Below are 20,948 nucleotides of genomic sequence, written 5' to 3' on the forward strand. Positions count from 1 at the left end.
ACCTCTGTAGAGCCAGTCCGGCTTTTGGGAACAAAGAAACTAAAAATTACTTTCTGTGCCACAAACTGGGTCTGTCTCAGGTCATCACCAATGTCTAGGAAACTGCAGTGTGATCCCAGGAAAGAAACTGTTCATGTTAGAGATTATCTAAATTGCTTGCTGAGAAAAGAGGGAAGAAAGTGTCTTGACAATAAACTAAAATTGTCTTTATCAAAAATCATTCTGGTTGTTCCTCTTGTTTGTCAGACTTACCCTTCTTTGGATGAGCCACATCTTGTGTCCCCTATTAAATTCTGTAGACTGCCTTAGTCAGCAGTGCTCTTTCAACAGGTATTCCTTCATCCTCCTTCAAATATCTTGCCAGCATCAAGACTTCTTTGTGATACTGGTGTATCTTCTGAAGGTCTGCCAGGAAATTTAATATGCAGGGAGTCTAAGCTTGATTGTCCTTTATGCCCTGGGCTGTAAACCATATACTCCTGAAGTTCATCTGTCTGGGGAAATACAATCAGTAGCAACAAATGCTTCTGTGCCAGTCCATGTGTGTCTGTGGCAGCATGGGGGCTCTGACCCCCTTGGCTCTTCTGTTATTACCAACACCTGAAACCTTTGCGTTTGCTAAACTGTGGATTCAGAGGAGAATTGTGGATTCAGAGGAGACCCTTGTCTCGCCTCTTCCAACGTGATTGCCAGCCCTTGGGCTCCACTGCCTTTTCCCTCTCTTATCATGCCTGCTTTTCCTAATCCCAATCCCAATCCCACACGCTACCTTAAACCAGAACTCCAGAGACTGACCCAGACCTCCAAGTTCTTGCTCACCATAAAAAAAAACAAAAAAAAAAAAAAAAAAAACCAAACAACAAACAAAAAAAAACCCACAAAAAAAAAAACCCCGCCAGCTTCAAGGTGTGCTTTGTGCCCACTTTTGGAGTCTCTCTCATAACCTGTTATCTTACACCTTGGGAGACTGTTGTGTACAGTCTATTTTACTGTCTTCACCTGCAGACACTTGGGGTTCCTAAATATCTATGAAGAAAGGTGGCTCTGGGACTAAAGATGGTGTGTATTAAACATCTTTTCAATTAACAAACTGGTAAGATAAATAGCTGCTTGTCTTGATTTGCATTTCTCAAGAACTTAATGTCCTGAGAGATGCTTCTTGGAAAAGCAGAATTCCATCAAAGAGCACATAATTTGGAATGACAGAAATGTTTCATGTTTTTTCCTGGTAGTCTTCAATTTTCATCAGTCTTTAACTCTGAAAAGATACCAGAATCTGGAAATCCTTTTTTTTTTTTTTTTTTTCCTTCATGTTTGCAAAGCACTCAATTTTTTTTTCTCTTCCCCCTAGCTCCTGTTGCCACAATGTTTTTATTGTGATATATAAACAACCAATGAGGAATCATAAGGGAAGGCTGGTAAGGAGGATTATAAACATGCTCAAGTGACCTGCAGCTGGGGTGTAGAAAAACACATATGTCAAACTGATTGTTGTTTATCCCTGGGTGCTTGACAAGCAGAACATCTGTGTTTAGATAACGCAGGCCTGTGATAAACTTAGAGGCACCCTATCAGCCATGCCTGAAATTCCTGCCCTGCTACATAGAGGATCAAAGCACAGTGGTAAACTACCCCCATGTGAATCCCTAAAAAACAGGCAAAACCAGCAGGGTCGGTGATCCCCTCGGAAGCACTGAGCTCCACTGTGTCTGCATCCCCACCTTCTGTGCCTCTGCCCAGCTGCTGCCTTGGGGATCCTCCCATTGGAGAGGTAATGAGAATAAATTTACTCCTTGCATTCCATCTGTGATGTTGGGGTTGCTCTCGTGTCCTGGCTGTGCCAGCTCACACCTTTTGACTTTGTCAGCAGGATCCAGGAACAGGCAAAATGTAAAGGACAGAAGAGGCAATGACAGTGACTCTGCATATTCCCGGATGGCCCCTGTCCCACTGCTGGAGCCCCATGACCCCTTTCCAGGCTACCCTGGCTCTGCTGGAAGCATGGCCTGAAACAGGGGACAGGGAAGAACCCCTCTGATGACTGAAACAGGTATGGGCAGGTTGCCGTGGAAAGCAGCACTGGTTAGTGGGGAGTTTGGGATGGTTATTTGTTACCTGTCATAGAGCTCTTGAATGTAAAGTTGTTGTATTATGGAGTAAAATGAGAGAAGCTCAGAGAAAAGACTCCAAGAATCACAGAATCATAGAATTGGCTGGGTTGGAAGGGACCTCAGAGATCCAAGTCCAAACCTTGAACCACTACTGCTGCAGTTACCAGACCATGGCACTGAGTGCCACATCCAGTCTCTTTTTAAATATCTCCAGGGATGGAGAATCCACTAGTTCCCGGGGCAGCCCATTCCAATGCCTGATCACCCTCTCCATAAAGAAATTCTTTCTAATTTCTAATTTCGGAAAGATAGGGTAGGGAAGCGAGGTGGTGGAGTTGCTCTTTATGTGAGGGAGCAACTAGAATGTGCTGAGTTTTGTGCAGGGGCTGATGAGGGGCAAGTTGAAAGTTTGTGGGTAAGAATTAAGGGGCAGGCTGGTGTGGGTGATACAGTTGTGGGGGTCTACTACAGACCTCCTGATCAAGGCGAGAAAGTTGATGAGGCCTTCTACAGGCAGCTGAAAGTAGCCTCACAACTTCAATCCCTAGTCCTCATGGGTGATTTTAACTACCCTGATATCTGCTGGTTGACTCACACAGCCAGCCTTTCACAGTCTAAGAGGTTCCTCCAGTGCATTGACGATAACTTCTTAATGCAAATGGTGGACAAGCCGACTAGAAGAGGAGCGCTGCTGGATCTTGTACTAACCAACAAGGAGGGCCTTGTTGAAGCAGTGGTGGTCAATGGCAGCCTTGGCTGCAGTGATCATGAGATGGTTGAGTTCAGGATCCTGTGTGGAAGGACCAGAATGCCCAGTAGGACCAGAACCCTGGACTTCCGCAGGGCAAACTTTGGCCTCCTCAATCAACTGTTAAGAGAAATCCCATGGGACAGGGTGTTAGAAGATAAAGGGGCTCAAGATAGCTGGTCAATATTCAAAGACCACTATCTGCAAGCACAGGATCAGAGCATCCCTATGGTTAGGAAATCCAGTAAGGGAGCTAGGAGGCCTGCATGGTTAAAAAAGGAACTGCTGGGAAAACTTAAGTGGAAAAGGAAAATCTACAGATCATGGAAGGGGGGGCTGGTCACTTGGGAGGAATACAGGACTGTCGTCAGAGGATGTAGGGAGGCAATTCGGAAAGCTAAGGCCTCCTTGGAACTTAACCTTGCAAGTCAGGTTAAGGATAATAGAAAGGGCTTTTTCAAATACATAGCTAGTAAAACTAACACTAGAGGCAATATTGGCCCACTAAGGGATGAGATGGGAGCCCTGGTGACAGAGGATATAAAGAAGGCAGAGGTGCTGAACACCTTCTTTGCCTCTGTCTTTACTCCTGCAGGGTTTCCGCATGAGCCCCAGATTCATTTAGCCCCAGAAGTAGTCGAGATAGATGAGGAGCTTGACATAGTAGATGAGGATTGGGTTAGGGATCAGCTGAGTAATCTGGACATCCATAAGTCGATGGGTCCAGATGGAATGCATCCAAGGGTGCTGAGGGAACTGGTGGAGGTCATTGCTAGGCCACTCTCCATCATCTTCAGTAAGTCATGGGTAACAGGAGAGGTGCCTGAGGACTGGAGAATAGCAAATGTCACTCCAGTCTACAAAAAGGGCAAAAAGGAGGACCCGGGTAACTATAGACCGGTCAGCCTCACCTCCATCCCTGGAAAGGTGATGGAACAACTTGTTCTTGTCGCTATCTCCAGGCATATCAAGGACATGGGGGTCATCAAGAGCAGTCAGCATGGTTTTATCAAGGGTAAATCATGTTTGACTAACCTCATAGCCTTCTATGAGGAAATTACTAGGTGGATAGATGATGGAAGAGCGGTAGATGTGGTTTATCTTGATTTCAGTAAAGCATTTGACACCGTCTCTCACAGCATCCTTGTAGATAAGTTGACCAAGTGTGGGTTTGGTGATCAGGTAGTGAGGTGGATCAGGAACTGGTTGAAAGGAAGGAGTCAGAGAGTTGTAGTCAATGGGGCAGAATCTGGTTGGAGGTGTGTGACTAGTGGAGTCCCTCAGGGGTCGGTACTGGGACCAGTGTTGTTCAATATCTTCATCAACGACTTGGATGAGGGTATAGAGTGTACCCTCAGCAAGTTTGCTGATGACACTAAGCTGGGAGGAGTGGCTGACACACCGGAAGGCCGTGCGGCCATTCAGAGAGACTTAGACAGGCTAGAGAGTTGGGCAGAGAGAAACATGATGAAGTTCAACAAGGGGAAGTGTAGAGTTTTGCATTTGGGGAAGAACAACACGATGTCCCAGTATAGGTTGGGGGCTGACCTGCTGGAGAGCAGTGTAGGTGAAAGAGACCTGGGGGTCCTGGTAGACAAGAGGATGACCATGAGCCAGCAATGTGCCCTTGTGGCCAAGAAGGCCAATGGCATCCTGGGGTGCATTAGGAAGGGTGTGGTTAGTAGGTCAAGAGAGGTTCTCCTCCCCCTCTATTCTGCATTGGTGAGGCCACACCTGGAGTATTGTGTCCAGTTCTGGGCCCCTCAGTTCAAGAAGGACAGGGAAGTGCTTGAAAGAGTCCAGCGCAGAGCTACGAAGATGATTAAGGGAGTGGAACATCTCCCTTATGAGGAAAGGCTGAGGGAGCTGGGTCTCTTTAGTTTGGAGAAAAGGAGACTGAGGGGTGACCTCATCAATGTTTTCAAATATGTAAGGAGCGAGTGTCAGGGAGATGGAGTTAGGCTTTTCTCAGTGATTACCAGTGATAGGACAAGGGGTAATGGGTGTAAATTGGAGCATAGGAGGTTCAAGTTGAATATTCGAAAAAATTTTTTTACTGTAAGGGTGACAGAGCCCTGGAACAGGCTGCCCAGGGAGGTTGTGGAGTCTCCTTCACTGGAGACATTCAAAACCCGCTTGGACACGTTCCTGCGCGATGTACTCTAGGTGGCCCTGCTCTGGCAGGGGGGTTGGACTAGATGATCTTTCGAGGTCCCTTCCAACCCCTAGGATTCTATGATTCTATGATTCTATGATTCTATGATTCTATGATTCTATGATTCTAATCTAAACCTTATAGCAGCCTTCCAGTACCCAAAGGGGGCTTACAGGAAAGCAGAGGAGGGATGGTTAACAAGAACATGTAGCAACAGGACAAGGGACAATGGTTTTAAACTAGAGCAGGGTAGACAGATTAAATGTTGGGAACTAGTTATTTACTATGAGGGTGGTGAAACATTCAAACAGGTTGCCCAGAGAAGTGGTGGAGGCCTCATCCCTGGAGGCATTCAAGGTCAGGCTTGGCAGGGCTTTGGGGAAACTGATGTAGTTAGATATATCTCTGCTTACTGCAGGAGGGTTGGACTAGATGAGCTTTAAAGGTCTCTTCCAACCTAACACATTCTGTGATTCTATGGTTTTATGAATAGAAAAAGGAGCTCAGGACTTTACGAGATGCAAAGACTATCATGCAAGAAGTTATTACTTCTCAAGGAGAGCCATGTCATAGGTTGCAAGTTACAGTAGAGTGGTTGGTAGGGTGTATAGCTAATAAATTAAGGGATAGATATGGAAAATGTAAGGTTTTGATTTCCCAAGTTCATGCTCTCACCACAAAACCTTTGTGGGATCCTGAAAAATGGGGTGAAAGTATTTGGAGTGAATCTTCAGGCTCTGAGGTGGGTTTTGAGTTGGGTTTACAAGGCACGGAAGTGGTAGAAGCAGGGCCCTCCATACAAATGAAGGGGCAGCAGGAAGAAGTGCATGGGGGAGTGTAGATTACACATACTTACACCCTGAAGCAGTTAAAGGAATTTTTAGAGATCTATCACCAAAGGAGTGGGCTCAGGATAGCAGAGCTGCATCTATCCACTTATTAATGGGTGAAAAAGATTTTTAAGGCTCTAGAGCCAGTGGTGATAGAAAGAGGCTATGCTCAGTTGCAAAATATCAGAGATTCTGATGGACAAGAGGTTATTTACTTATGCTGTAATAACGCAGCAGTTGTAACAACATATGCTGAATGTATGGAATTAGCATTGTTGCTTGGAAATTGGTGTACAATGGAGGAAAGTATTAATTCAGGGCAGCAGATGGGGATGGCTTATGTCTTTATTATGGGACCCAGCCCAGCAGTAAGGAGAAGTATCAAACCACAGCTTTTGAGAGGAGCACCTGCCCCACTGAAACCCTCGATTATGGCAGCACTCGCAGCTGCTGCTGGCGATGTGGGCTCCCCAGCAGGTACCTTGAAGGCAATTGCAACTGCACTGCTGGGATCATTTGTGTGGGTGGTGAATCAAGGAAAGCTGGCAAAGCCAAAAGGAGTTACAGAAGAAGGAAACAAATGTGGAATGATCTTTTCCGAGTTGGTGTCCCACCATCAGAAGTAAACAGGATCACAGTACCAGGAGTGTTTCACCACTGGCAGAAGTAGAACCTATGCAAAAAATATGACATCCCTTGGCCCCACCAACAACTTCGCACCTATGATCCCCTCACCTGCCTGCCTGCCCCCTCCAGGCAAGGCACTGCCTGGCAAAGTGACAAACCAGCAGAAATGAAGGTTTGTCAGCCCACCCCCTCCCTCCCGCCCCCCCAAATTGCTGCCACTGTAGCCTCCTGCCTTGAGGGGAACCCAAGCCACTGTGTTTCCTTTAATTATAACGTGGCAGTCAGGGGACGATTTTCCACGTGTTAGCTCTAGTAGATATGAGGTTATTGTATTACATAGAAATAATCATAAAGAAGCCACATCACAGATCCATGGGTTGAGGGGAAATCAGACCATTACCCCCTGAGCAAAGCTTACCTTAGCAACAGGAAATGCCACTCCATTGACCATGACAGTGTTAAGTGCCACAATTAAAGGATATATTCTGTGTACTGATGTGTTGGCAAGATGGACACAGTTGAAACTTTAAATGGTTGCTTCTGCTTTGGAAACTCTGCAAGCAGAATTCACTATTTGGTCTACGACAGTCTTGTGTAAATTCCCAAAGTGAGATCCCGTGCCTGCCAAGGTAGGGACTGTATAATAACATAGTATTCTAGACAAAGGGAGGAAATTATTCAAACCTTTCCAGCACTTCCACAGGTGGAAATAATTAAGGAAACTGTGACTGCTTTTAATAATCCTATTTTGCCTGTTGAAAGACCAGGTGGCACTTGGAGAATCACTGTACACACAGAGTCTGTACACAGAATTTGAACAAAGTCACCCCCTGCACACACTTGCAGTTACAGTACCAGACATGGTTACTCCTGTGGAAAACAATTAGCAAAAATTTACAGCCCTGGAAGATGCTGGCAGATCTTGATAATGTTTTATTTTCAATATCCATTGCTTCCAAAAGCAAAGAACACTGCTTTACCTGGCAACAAAAGCAATATATTTTTTCCAAGTGTTGCCTCAGGGACACAAATACAGTCCTCCCATTTGCTGCCAAATGATAGCAGCTGATGTAGCACCATAGCCAGGTACCATTAGTGTTTGCCATTGTATTGATGATCTTTGGATTATGGCTGAGTCACAACAAGAAGTTGAAAACTTCAAGTTACAACAAGTCCCTGAAAAACTGCTGAGAGCACATTTACAGGATCGAGGCTGGGCAATTAATCCAAAGAAAATACAGGGCCCTGATACTACTGTGCAATTCTGGGAGATACTTTGGCATGAACAGACAAGAGAAATATCAAATAGCAAACAGTCCAGCAGTTTCCTGTACCAACCACAGTAAAGCAGGTACAGACCCTTTCAGGGTACTGTAGACCTCTGGTCCCACGTCTGGTGGTACTGATGTGCCCTCTGCACATCTTAGCTCAGGAGAAGGTAGTTTGGCAGCCAAACAAACAGCAACAAGAATCTTTTGATGCCTGCAAAAATGCTTTGGTTCAGCACTTGCAATTATACACTTCTAGGCAAGAAAATCCTTTTTAATTAGAAGAAACAATTCTGGATGATATAGACTCATGGGGGCTGTGGCAGATGACTGGGTTGAAAAATCAGAGAAAAAAATGATGATGGTGTTAGGGCCTGTGCAGGAGTGTGGCTTAGACACCACACACTGGAAACAGAAACATTATTTACAGCAATGATTTCTATCAGGAAAACCCCATGTAACCACTTCACACATCACTCATCTAGGAATTCTGTTGTTTAAGCATATGACCTCACTAGGGGAAACACTTCCCCTTGGAGATTTCCCTACATCTCCTGTGGAAGAAGCTCCCTCTCATGACAAGTTCGTAGAAGAGCACAAAAAAATATGCCTGGTTTAACCATTGAAATGGCAGCTGGACAAAGATAATAGAGACCAGCTGCATATTCTCTGGTTCCAGGAATTATATTCTGGCAAACAGTTGTACAGGCATCTAGTCAGTGGGATGAATGGTTTACAGCACCTCTTGCCATCCTGGAAGGGAAGACACATTATTTATGCACTGAGGGTCAGGTTGTCTACAAAAGCCTCTCAATGTGGTTACATCCCTGGACCCAAGAGGATTACCATGTACAAAAATACCCCGTGTAAGGGGCAGATATATGGCAAAAAGTCTGACAGTGCATACAAAGGTAACTTTTAAACCTAAGGCATGTCTGAGCTCATCAAAAAGCTGGTTTGCTCGAGTCACAAAATAATAGGAAGTAGATTATATGACAGCCTCTAAAGTAGATGCTCAGGTCTGTAGAGCTTGTGGACACTGATAAGCTCATTTGGTGTGCTCATGGCACATTGCTCACAATGAAACCCTTCTGCCATTACATGTTTATAAAGCATCTGCACATAATTGTACATTTAAGGACATTATATAGGCCATGAGGAAAGATAAAACTGGATCAGTGGGCCTTGAATATCTGGCAGGTGAATTACATGAGCCCCTCTGCTTCTGTCAAGAGAGGGGTGGCCATATGTATTCACTGCTGTGGATACAATGTCAGGACTGTTTTTTTCTAATATGCCAGTCAATATAGCTTAATTGAAACATTAGAACAACTCATACATCAATATGGGGTTCCTCACCAACTACTAAGTGGCCAAGGAACATACTTGAGTGGACATAATGTCCAAGACTGGGCTCAAAGTCTAGGGACAGACTGGATATTCCACATTTCCTATCATCCCCTAATGTCAAGACAACTAATGTCTGGATTGAAAGAATGAATGGGATGTTGAAGGGACAATTAAAATATTAACCACTACCAAACTTCACAACATTCACATCTTACCAAAGCAATATTTTTGTTAAGAAGATGAAATATTTGTCATCAAATACACTATGATTGTATTACAACACCTTCAGAACAAAATATGGTGAGGATTGAAATGGCAGAAGCCATAACTTTTCAAGTTGTGTAGACAATTCCTCCACATCATGTTATCAAACCCAGAGTGATGTCAGCTGAAGGTGCTGGAGCAACCACGTGTATTACTGGAAGGAGGTGACACCCCTGTTTTCCTCCCTTGTCACAAGCTGGCTTCTCATGCATTGTAGTCTTGTACTAGAAGCACATACCCTGGACACATTTCCATGAGATCAGCATGTAAATACTTGGATTTGGTTGGCCTGTACGGTAAGTAACTCATCTGCCTTTTGTACTGAGAGAGGATTAACTCCTGGAGATCTATTGACAATGAGTTTCATTGGCGTGCCAACACCAGTAGCTGTATTACAGGATTATACTATGCTAAGTGCTTTTGATATTAATGTTTCTCATTGCTGTTTTTTCCTGAGTAGGTAATGGCTGCACTCCAAGGAACATTACAAAACTGATTGGTAATGGACTATCTTCTTCTTTGACACCATAAATGCTGCTCTGATTTATGTTGATGCTTCAATGTAAGCCAGCCAGCACAGAGGATGATCCCCTAGACTTCATGCATCAAATGAAACACTCTAATGGTGATGCCTGGCTGGCTGAGTGGTTTTATTCTCTGCCAGGATAGGTGGGACACTTGGTTCAAAGCATTATTGTAGGGATATATTTATTCTTATTTTCTAGATGTGTTTATTATGTGCTTCTGTAAATTACTTTGCCCGACACCCTGCAAGCCCAAGGGACACCTCCAACTTTGCAAGCCTCAGCAGAAAGGCTCCCTTGAGTGAGGGGATGGAATGTGGGATAACAGCAGAAGATTGAAAAAGAGGATTATAAACACACCCAAGTCACCTGCAGCTGGGGAGGAAAAAAATATGTGGATCTTACTAATTGTATGGCAAACCCACCTGGTTCTGCAAATCTTTAGCAAGGACCAAGCTTGATGGTACCTGTGTCCCAGCTCTGCCTGGGTGCTGCTTTGGGGATCCTCCAGTTGGCAAGGAAATGGAATAAATTAGAGATTAGATTAGATTAGAGAAAGTAATAAGCAATCTGATGTGATATAATTTACATAAACTGTGGCTTTGTAAGGAAAAAAAAAAAAAAAAAAGAAAAATATTTGGTTTTTTTTTAGTAAGAATCACCCCAGCAAATGCCTATGGTAAGAAGGTAATGCCTTTTGCAGTATTACAGGTTAATTCAGACCAGGTATTGGCTCTAGGCAGTGCATGGTTTAGTTAGTGAAAATAAAAACTCAGTTCCCTAATGCAGACAAGAAGGTACTAGTTTACTAATTTATTTTTCTGGAAATTCGCAGTGGATTTTAGGGAGACAAACCATTGGGTTACACAAAATGATCCACAACTGGCAGACACATTCATTTCTACTCTTTCTTCAGTGAAAAAGGCATCTGTTAAAAAAAGCATGTCTTGGTGTCTTGCCCAAAGGCTGCATTTTCTCCCTCAATTCTGCACATATTGCAAATAAATCTAATATAATTTCATTGTTCTGTCATAGTTCTGTGGGCAACAAAGTATGAATGCCCATTTTTTTTGTACCTTCATCTCTTGTTGGAGTCTCTTCTGCATTGCACAGTGCACACTGTAATGATATGCATGTATGGAGATTTTTCTTCTAAGTGGATTTTCTCAGTGTCTGACAAGAAATTAATAATAAATTCTTACCTGTAGTGAGGTCACTATTACAGTGGAACTTGTGCTTCCATGAAACTTATAGAAAAATTTTGGTTTTGAAATTATCAAATTTCATAAAGATTTCACTGTGAGTCCATAAGAAGGCGGAAAAGCCAGGAGGAGGAGACAGAAGGACTCTGAGATAACATGCAGCAGCATCATATTGCATTACATTAGTTTCCAGAGGAAACCTTGCTGCCCAGCACACCCTTTTTCCTCAGCTCCTGGCACTATGACCAAAGAGAGTTATGTCTGCAGGATTGCTACTTGTTGTGAATACTCTGTTTTTGCAGCAAGCCTATTAGGCATGGGGCAGATCTCTGTGGGCTCTGCACTTTGCATACCTGACAAAAAGGGTGCTCCTTGTCCCTTGATGCTGTTTATTTGTCTTGATTGTTTTCTCCTCTCTGAGGACTGGCAGGAGTTAAATTTACTCAGAAATGGGCACAAGAAAAGTCCACAGCTGCCTGTGGGATTGCAAAAGCTGGGCCAGGTGGCAGCAGCTAAGTAATTCTCAATGAAGTCAAGAACAGCACTAGCATTTAATTGTAATTAGCCAGACTAGCCAAGAAAATTAACTTTTGGCTGCATAATGATTGCTTAAGGGTTGCTTTAAATCCTGCAGATTCCTTGATTGCTCTGCAAAAAACAGGCCACAGGTGAAGTCTTATTCAGAGTTGAAGTGAGTTTTGGTAGGAGCTTGAAAGGCAGCAGTTACATCTGAAGTTATCTGTAGTGTTGGACCAGAGCTGAATTTTGCTGTCCCACATCTTGTCAGGCACTGTTTGCTACAGATACTCTGGTAAGTGCAGAGTCTCTAGTTACATTACAATATTTGTTGTGGTTTTATAAACTGTGATCAAGAACAGAAGTATTTTCTTCTGTTGGAAGGAGCCTTGCCCTGATAATTCTGTGTCAGGGAAGATTTGATGTTCAATGAAATATAGGAAAGCTGAAGAAACACCTTGTTAAAATATGATTATTTTGGTGCCTATGGCTGTGAGTCAGTCTGTAGGGTTAGTTTCCCTTTCTGTGTTGCCTTTTACAGAGCTGGCACAAAAGTGAATTGAACTACAAGATAAGTAAAGAACAGGAAGTAAGAGGTGGAAAGCAAGTTTTAAAATACTTACTTCTGGATGGGCATGTTCTCTCCTACTGTTTTCGTTATGATTTGCATTCTGTTGCATATACCTTTCCCTTTAGGGTGCTTGATGGGGTAGGGCTGGGATAGTAAGGCTCTGCTTCCCACGCTCTTGTATGTGTAAATCTACCAAATGAGCTCCGTCCGTTTGCACTCAAAAAGACCCTGAAAACATGCTATCAGTTATTTTAGTTTGAACCTGGAAATAAAGAAAAATAAACCCCCAAAACCCCTACAAACAAAAATACCCTAGAGAAGAATAATTAGATCTCAAATGCTGCAAATGGGTTTGACATAATTGGAAAGGATTGCCTGTAAAGATGTGCTCTTCTGCTTTGAAGTAATTATTTTGCCACAAATGAAAATATATGAAAAGTGGTAAGATTCAAGAAAAAAAATGTAATCAAGAGAAAAATTACATCCTGTCTTGGTAGGAAGAAATGAATATGGGAGGGGCTGGAGAGGGTAACATGGTATTAATGGCAAGATTGTTTGAAATTCTGAGTATTAATCTTGATTGCTGCTCTTGCCTTACATGTATTTTCTAACAATAAACTCTCCTAGACATTTTTGTGAAGTCTCAGAACTAAAATTATTGATGAAGCCAAAGTCCTAAGTTTGATTCTTTCACACCCTCAACAAATGTGAAAGAAGCAGAGAATCTTTTTACTTATGTTTTTAATGAAAAGTTTGTAAAAATGCAAATGTCCATTTACACTGCTGTCTGCCTAGTCAAGTATTCATGAGTTTTCAATGAGTTTTTGCTGTCTTCATTAGTGTCTGTGTTTCTGGAGTGTTGACTTAAGAGCTGTACCCAGCCATACCAGTTATACCATTGAAAAGGGTGCACTATTTATTATGCTTCATACTCACGTGCCTTTCCTGATCTGCAAAAGACTAAAAGAACTGCAAAAGATTACTTCTGTTAGACAATAGTTCTTTTAATGATTAACATGATATTTGCTAACAATGAGACTGAAATTGAACTCCATGATTAAAAATTCTTGTTTCGCTTACAGTTTTTGAGAGGAGTCAGTGAATAATTTGTCATAGGCATTTGAGCCCGCCCTTATTTGACGTTTTGTGCAATTTTCATCCTTAAAAGTCTAAAGAAAAAAAAAAAATTACATTCCTATCCAGAATAAGACTGCTGACTCAATTCCCCATATGGATAAATCATACATTCATAAGAGTTCTTTTACTAGTAGAGCCTATGTCATTGTAGGATCATGGAATGGTTTGACTTGGACTTGGGATTGCCCCACTCAAGGGCCAGAACCTTGCACTTGGCCTTCTTGAACTTCATGAGACTGACACAGGCCCACCTCTCAAGGATGTCTAAGTCCCTCTGGATGATCTCCCCTCCAGTGTCTCAGCCACACTACGTAGCTTGGTGACACCAGCAGACTGGTTTTAATCATCTGTAGTAATGCAAACCAACAGAAACTATTTGTCTTAGTCAGGATTTGGGAGTTATCCAATGAATACCACATCAGGGACAATCACTATGTTCTTGGAGAAAATAGCAATTCTTGACTAGTCCTAAAAGTGTATCAATCTTGATCACAAGAAATATCACTCAAGTGATCTTAACTGTAACTAAGGTAACTGGAGAGCAGTTCAGAGCCATGAGCCCAAAGGTTGGGTTTCAGTTGCTAAGCATAAGCAAGACATTGTGCTGGAGAACAGTGTAATTACTTTTAGAACATTGATCTTTTAAGGCAAACTATACTCGGTTCAATACAATGACTGACTTTTCAAGCACACCTATACAATTCTGCTTAAGATAGTGGAGCATACAGACACAAGAGGCAGAAATTATTTCTCTGAACCTCAAACCTTTGTACCTTGCTGATTAGGTAGCAAATGTTGTTTGTGGCTCTTGTATTTTTCCAGCTTTCCTTGTAGCTGGCAACAACTTCATGTATCAAATATCAAGGAGGTAAGCAAAACACAAGGAAACAGTCCAATACATTACTTTTTAAATGCAGCAGCAAATACTGGGAACTCATCCCAGACATAGTCTGAAAAGAAAAATGGTCAGTTGCATCTGGATTTGTCCAAAACATCTGCTTCTGTTCTTACAGTCAAAGGGGAACATTAGAAAATGAAGAGATCTCAAAAGTGTAGTTCAAGACAATAATCCCATTTCTTAATGGCAGAGGGTTATTTTATGATTGAAGGGAACTGTATGAGTAGGATCATGGGTTTTGAGCTGAACTACTGATTACTGTAGTGAGAGATTTGTGTTGACATGATAATGTGAAATTCAACTACCTACAACTCCAAAGTGGCCTGGTTTTCTTCTGCTGGACAGTGATGATCTAGTCCTCTTTTTTTATTATCATTTCCCCCCCTCTTCTTAAGAAGGTAATACATTCACAAAGCAGGAATGGCCGATACTGATGCTTCATGAGAGTTTCTGGAATCACAAGGTACAAGTCAGGGCAACATTTGGGCACAGGAGTTACAGCAAGACTGCACACAAGATGTAGTAGTTATGTTGGCAAGCTTGTTGACAACTACAGCGTCATGGAGTAGTTCACACCTGCAAGGAAGAAGCTGTCATAATTTTTGAGGCTGTCAAGATCTGCAATAGCCACCTTCCATTATAAAACCATCTGTCAACATAGTGAAAATGCTATCCTGTAAGAAAGAATGAAAGATAGCATATCAAAACATATTCATATGCAAGCCCTCCTGAGAAACTGAACCATTCCCACCAATGCAGCTGAATGTAAATTTTTGCTCTAGTGATGAAGGGAAAGGTGGTATAATACAGTTTTGCAATACAGACCAATGTTTACTGTTGTTTGGTTTTTTTTTGTTTCCTTCTGTTTTCATTACTTTTCCCCCAATTTTTTTATCTGCTGCACCAAACAGGGTTTATTTCTGTAGGCTTGTAAACTGGCAAACAAGTCAAGCCAGTAGTCTCAGACATCGAGATCTTGTAGACCTTGGCAAGTAGCTTGGACCAACAGTGTGAGCTTGCTCTTGGGTGGTGCTGCTGGAGTCTTTCTTGCTCAGAGTGCTCAGCTCTTCTCTGTCTGTCTGCAGTGTTCAACAGTGATAAAAGACAGTTTTTATCCACAGGGCATGTCTGAAACTCTGGGACAGTCAGTGAAAAATTTGTAGAGGTTATATATATATATATATGCTTTCCTGAGAGCTGCTGCAATAATTCCAGAGCACTGCAGGATGATGTGATGATAACACATACAGGTTGAGTAAATCAGTTTGTCACAAAATCAATAAAAATAAGAGATAAAAAAAGAAAAGACTAGCTGGAATAGATATGTGCTAATAGCCCTTTTTGTGACTGGTGAGTTTATAGCACAATTTGTTTCCTTGTAGCTGAGGGATTGAAGAGGGACAGATTCCCACCTGTCCTAAACTTTAATCCTTATATGACACACTTTGTTCATTGGAATACCCAAGCTACCTGCCTGGACTGATTTGGTACTGGGCTGTGTGTGTATACTTGCCACAGATGGAAGGTGGAGAATCCTAGGATGAGGTGAAAACACTCACTCTCTGTTAGAGCAAGTTTCTTCCTTCTTTAATTCATTGGTTTGGTGTCTCATCTGGAATCTTTTTGCTAATTTTAAAGGCCATAGCAGCTCCACATTTGTGCCTTGAGGGGCTGCATGCTTCAGTTAAGGTGCTTCCATAGGAAGTTTATTTGGTGCTGCTGGGCTGCAGTGTGCTCTCTTCATAAGGAGGCACCGGGTCTGGAGAGAGCTCAACGTGAGCCCCGTCCACGGAGGTTTTCATGGTGGCCTCCTCGTAGGATGGAGGCAAACAAACAGAGAGGAACGTGGCATCAGGGAGCAGGGTGGAGTAGTGGAAACTCTGTTCACTGTTCCAGGGGAGCACAGAAAGGAAACTGGAGACCTCTTGCTCAGGAATGGCCTCAGGGAGGTCGATGCTGAAGATCTGCCCCTGGGGAGTGGGGCTCTGGCAACGGCGGTAGAGGAAGAGCAGCAGGAATGCCAGGAAGAGCATCACGGTGGCAGGCAATATGATGCACAGAAATGGTTCTATGTCATCTTTGGTTGAGCTTTTCTGTTGTCTGCTCTGTAATTAAACCAAATCAGTCATGTGTTGGGTTTTTGGAGACCTTTTAACTGGAGAGAAAATACATATTCTCTACTTCCCCCTGCTACCTCCTAGCCATTGCCTTTCCAAGGTGGTTTCTGTCTGCATTAGAGGCACTTGAGCAATATGTTGAGTTCTGGTCAGTTTGGTGGCCCATTGAAACAAAATACTTTGACAACTAGAGACAAAAGAAATAGAGAAGGTACAGAGAATGGTGGGTTTCTAAGAAACCCTGTGTCCATGGGTGGGAAAAAGCTAATAACCTCACGCTGTATGTATTTTAGCATGAGATTTTATTACTCTTGGGTTCTGCTGGGACCAGTCCTCTTTGTGAGAGACTGGTTAAGCTTAAAAAACTTGGAAGAACACTGAATTGCAGAGGAGTAGGGCTGGTGATCCACCATCTAGTGTTGTTTCTTTCTATTTGGAAAACTGTACAGTTTACTTTAGAGAACAAATATTACAACTGTCCCTTTCATCAGGACCCACTGCCTGCAGTACCTGTTCTTTAGGCTGTTCTAACCTTACTAAGAGCCCCAAATAAAACATGGTGTGTCAGGACAGCCTGGACTGGGGCTCTTTCATGAGCTTGTCCTGCCAGCTGTCATTTTACCTATTTAAAATTATGGAAAAGAACTTCTGGTGTAAGAGTAACAGCAGATATGATTTTTATCAGCCTAATTTCCTGTAAAAACTGGCATAAAAAGCCTCTGTCCTAAGACTTTTGAAGTTTCTGTTGACAGAAGTTACAAGCTTGCTTTATTTTAAGGGAAATATTTGTGCTCCTCTGTTGTAGTAATGTTCTTTTTATAATTTAATATATCTTGTTTCCGGTCTATCTAGCTCTAGCTTCTAATAAATGGATTTTATTCAGGGTCTAGTTTAGAGAGGGGGGATTATTACTTAAACCCCAAAATGCCATTTATTATCAACTCATTCCCTTTGTAAGTACTCAAAAACTGTAGTCAGATGGCTTTTTCACATTTTTTATGGTGAGAGTAAACAGATCAATGGATCAGATTTCCTTTATTTTGAAAGAAGGCAAATCACAATGTAACCCATGATCAACTGATGTGTTACCTCTCCAATTTTTGAAACTCTTGGTATGTGGTCTGTGGTAAGAAGGATAAAGTAAATAGGTTTTGACTTCTAACAGATAGTGTAGGGAAGACTTCTGCTTTTTTTCCCCTCAGGTAATGCGGGTCTGTGGCCAAAGCCATTAAAGTAAATGTACAAGTAGAGTAAAACACATGAAACTATTGTGGATTAGCTGTTATGTTTTCTTTCCCCAGCTGTCTTGTACCACAGAAATGCATTCTAAAGAACAATCTCAAATTTACAGATCATTTCTTATTAAAGAGTTTCTGGCAGTACAAGCTGCTGTCTTATCTGACCATTTAATGAGCTATGGCTGGAAGAAACTGCTCAGCTATTATTCTAATGCAAGTGTTAAATCATCTTTAAAAAATGAAGGGATTTTCTTAAAAAAGCTTGTTAATGCTTTATTATTGTCTTACAATGTGCATTTCACAAAAAGATGAGAAAAGGCATTCTGTATCATGTTTGTGTACCACCATCTGGATTGAAACTCACTGATACTGTTACGTTATCAGAAAATTTATAATATATATTTAGAAGAGGTGAGCTTACACCGGACAGCACTATTCCTCATCAGTAAAGATCATAGATAATTTCTGAGATCCAAATGTAAGTTTTGGAGCTTAATTTTTAGGCACCAGGCTTTCAGTCAGGTTAAGTGTTGCTCTTTGTGAGATGTGCAATGTTGTGGTTTGTGTTTTGTCCATGGGACTATTAAGAGGTATATAAAGCCTTGTTCTCCTACCTTTAAACTCAGGGAAACTTCCCTTTGAATTTCACTGAAAGGAAGTTTGTGTTTTAAATCATGGCCAAGGACAGCAAATACTTCATGTGCTGGTGGAAGCACAGATGAGTTGCTTGACATGGCCTGACACAAAGACTGGATTTGTGAGGAGCCAGATGATGGTGATGAGATGGAGGAGGAACTCTAGTGGACTGGATATGGATTTGAAGCACAACAGGGTAAGAACCAATGTTGCCAAAGTGAAAAGCTGTGGGTTCATCAGGGAAGGGCAGAGTGAAGAAGGGTGTGGATCAGAATTGTGTACCATGGAGCTCATGAGGAGGATGCATGAGATGCAAAGCTGTGGGGAGGAAAGTCAAAAGGGAACTTAGAATGAGGGTGAAGGATTGGTTAGGACTATTATGCATCTAAGAAGTCCTCTGTTTCTTCAGAACTTATTTTTAGTGGTATGGTTCAGACATAATACATTCATATTATCTTCCTTTTATTTATACCACTGTAGGGACTGAAGCAGAGGGTCACTTTTCCAGACCATTGAGGACAGACTAGAAGTAGTAGGCTGATAGATTACTAATGAAAGGCTTTACAGTATTCTTTAATGTGCTGGAGCATGTCCAGTTGCCAGTTTACAGATTATGTGACCCATAAGAGTTTAGCTGAGCTTTGACTTGTGCCTGTTGGTAAAGGAATGAAACACAGAGTGAAGCCCAGTTGTGTGGTGCTTCCATGATGAGTAATGGAATGTCTTTAGAATTTAACTCTTTGTATAGACAAGAGGCTGGCTTTGAAGGAAATGACCTAATAAGGCCAAACATGAATTCAAAGAAAATTTTAAGTATGGATAGAAAAATCAAAGTTTATTTTGCTTACTTCAAATTTCACTGAAGTGACTGTTTGATTGGTGTTAGGATTTAATATTTTGTTAATAATTTGCTAGGGTACTTAAAACTTCATTAAAATTATTCTTATTAGTATAGCCCATATTTATATTAATATCTTTTGAAGCTGAATCAGAAAACCAAGACTTTTAAAAGTGTTTAAGTGGCCTTGGAACAAATTCTGCTTTGGGGGCATCAGGTTGCTGTAGTCCATGCACAGGTGCTTTTCCAAGCTCCATCCTGCTTCTTAAAGCTGATTTATTATTGCTTGTAAAAAGAAAAAAACACATAGCTGCCAAACTGAAAAACATTTTTATATGTTTTTGTGCACATTAATAATAATACAATTTTAAAGTGAGCCTAGATTTACACTTTTCAAATACTTGTTAGACTGAGACTCAGGTGATTCTATTTGTTCTTCACTGTAGCATAAACAGGGGTGAAGACATTGCCATTCTAACTCTTGCAATGTAACTGATGAGTTTTGTTGAAGTTGCAGAGGAATTTCAAAACTAGGTTTTCTCCTGTTGTGCCCCCCCCAACTCCTATCCCCTTTAATTTTACAAAGTACACTTGGTATCAGCTAAATAGCATGGCCAGTTAATTTGCTAATGCTATTGACTCAGACATATTTCTGGGGTTACACGTGCACCTTAAATTATTATTTCTGATGAGGGAAAGCCTTTCACTGTCTCCCTGAGAAATGCAGAATGGCAGGCTGTGTTTTCATCTCTGAGGGCTATTTCCCTCCCCCCACTTGCCTGCATGTGATCCTCTCTCTCGCAGAAGTAATCAGCGCACAGCTTAGGGAAGGGTAGTTCATAGCTGACTGCTACTGACTCCTAACATCTGCAGAAAGGCTTCACGGGACCAGATCCAAAGTGTAAACATGTATTTAGAGGAAAGGAAATCATGGAATAGCAGAAAGCATTATGCTTACAAGAAAGAATTCAACTTCTCTACCTGCCACTCCAGCAAGAATTTTCCACCTAATGCTTTTCTTTCCCCACAAATGTGCTTAAAGCAAATTAAGAGTAATAAATAACTGGTTTGACTCCATGTAATGGAGCGTTGCCACCTGGACCCACCTCAGTCCCCAGGTATTTACTCCGTGCTGTACACCCAGGCATTACACAGATTTCTCTACGCATGCAAACTCAAAGGACACACCACAGAGACGAGCAGGGGGGTACAGACCTGAAGCTCTGTTTCCAGGAGTGGCCCACCCGGCTCACTGTCTAGCCAGTCGTAGTTTCCCCTGTCAGCATGTCCAAATTTTCTCCAGCTGCTGCCCAACAGCCACCTCATGCTGTCATTAACCTGGTCTTCTGCCTTCGTGCCTCCACCTTGCTTCGCGGATTGCAAAGGCGACCCCGCCTCCCAGCCTTGCCCCAGCTGGGCTGCTCTCAGCTAATGATCCCTCTTAAAGGAGATCCTGTTTATAGTGAGAAAACAGAAAAAAAAAAAAAAAAAAAAAAGTTAGACACCCTCCCCCTCGTCAGGAAGCCAAGCAAATAGATCTCGGAGCCTCTCCCCACTTCCAACTCAATCTCTCTGGATTTGCTTCGGTGGCCTACATTACCAGCAAAGCTGGCATCAGGTATCTGGGAGCTGGAGCTGATAGCACTCTGATTGGAGCACTCCCTGCATTAGGATTATTAAAAGGGGAATTTGCATGTGAATCTGAGCCTTACATGGTCATGACTCCATGTGGGTAAATAACGCTCTATATTTAGGTATCTAATAAACACTTTTCCCAACAAAATAAAATAAACACAACCCAGCCTTCTGTGTTGAGGGCTGACTGTCCCCCTCAGTTGCACAGCGTGAAGAGGAACTGTGATCCAGGCAGGTTTTTCCTCCCAGATGCTGAAACGTACAGTAAATGGTGAGGATGGTT

At 42.2% G+C, this 20,948-nt stretch overlaps 1 protein-coding gene across 1 annotated transcript; it reads right to left on the bottom strand.

Moving 5' to 3' along the window:
• Positions 1–15,809: 15,809 nt before the first annotated feature.
• SMIM28 (small integral membrane protein 28) lies at positions 15,810–20,356 on the bottom strand. Its single transcript, XM_030448560.1, has 2 exons — positions 20,246–20,356; positions 15,810–16,306 (listed from the first exon to the last, which is right to left on the bottom strand). Exons 1-2 carry the CDS (start codon positions 20,354–20,356, stop codon positions 15,908–15,910), a joined length of 510 nt encoding a protein of 169 aa, XP_030304420.1. The 3' UTR covers positions 15,810–15,907.
• Between the last annotated feature and the right edge of the window lie 592 nt (positions 20,357–20,948).

Source organism: Calypte anna, chromosome 3 (assembly GCF_003957555.1).
Source record: "Calypte anna isolate BGI_N300 chromosome 3, bCalAnn1_v1.p, whole genome shotgun sequence".
Classification (NCBI taxonomy): domain Eukaryota; kingdom Metazoa; phylum Chordata; class Aves; order Apodiformes; family Trochilidae; genus Calypte; species Calypte anna.

Bases quoted from the DNA above. Each gene is read 5' to 3' on its own strand.
- SMIM28 (XM_030448560.1), bottom strand. From the start codon at position 20,356: ATGAGGTGGCTGTTGGGCAGCAGCTGGAGAAAATTTGGACATGCTGAC. The intron at 16,307-20,245 runs GTCTGTACCCCC...GTTTAATTACAG, and splicing joins TCCTGGAAACAGAGCTTCAG to AGCAGACAACAGAAAAGCTC.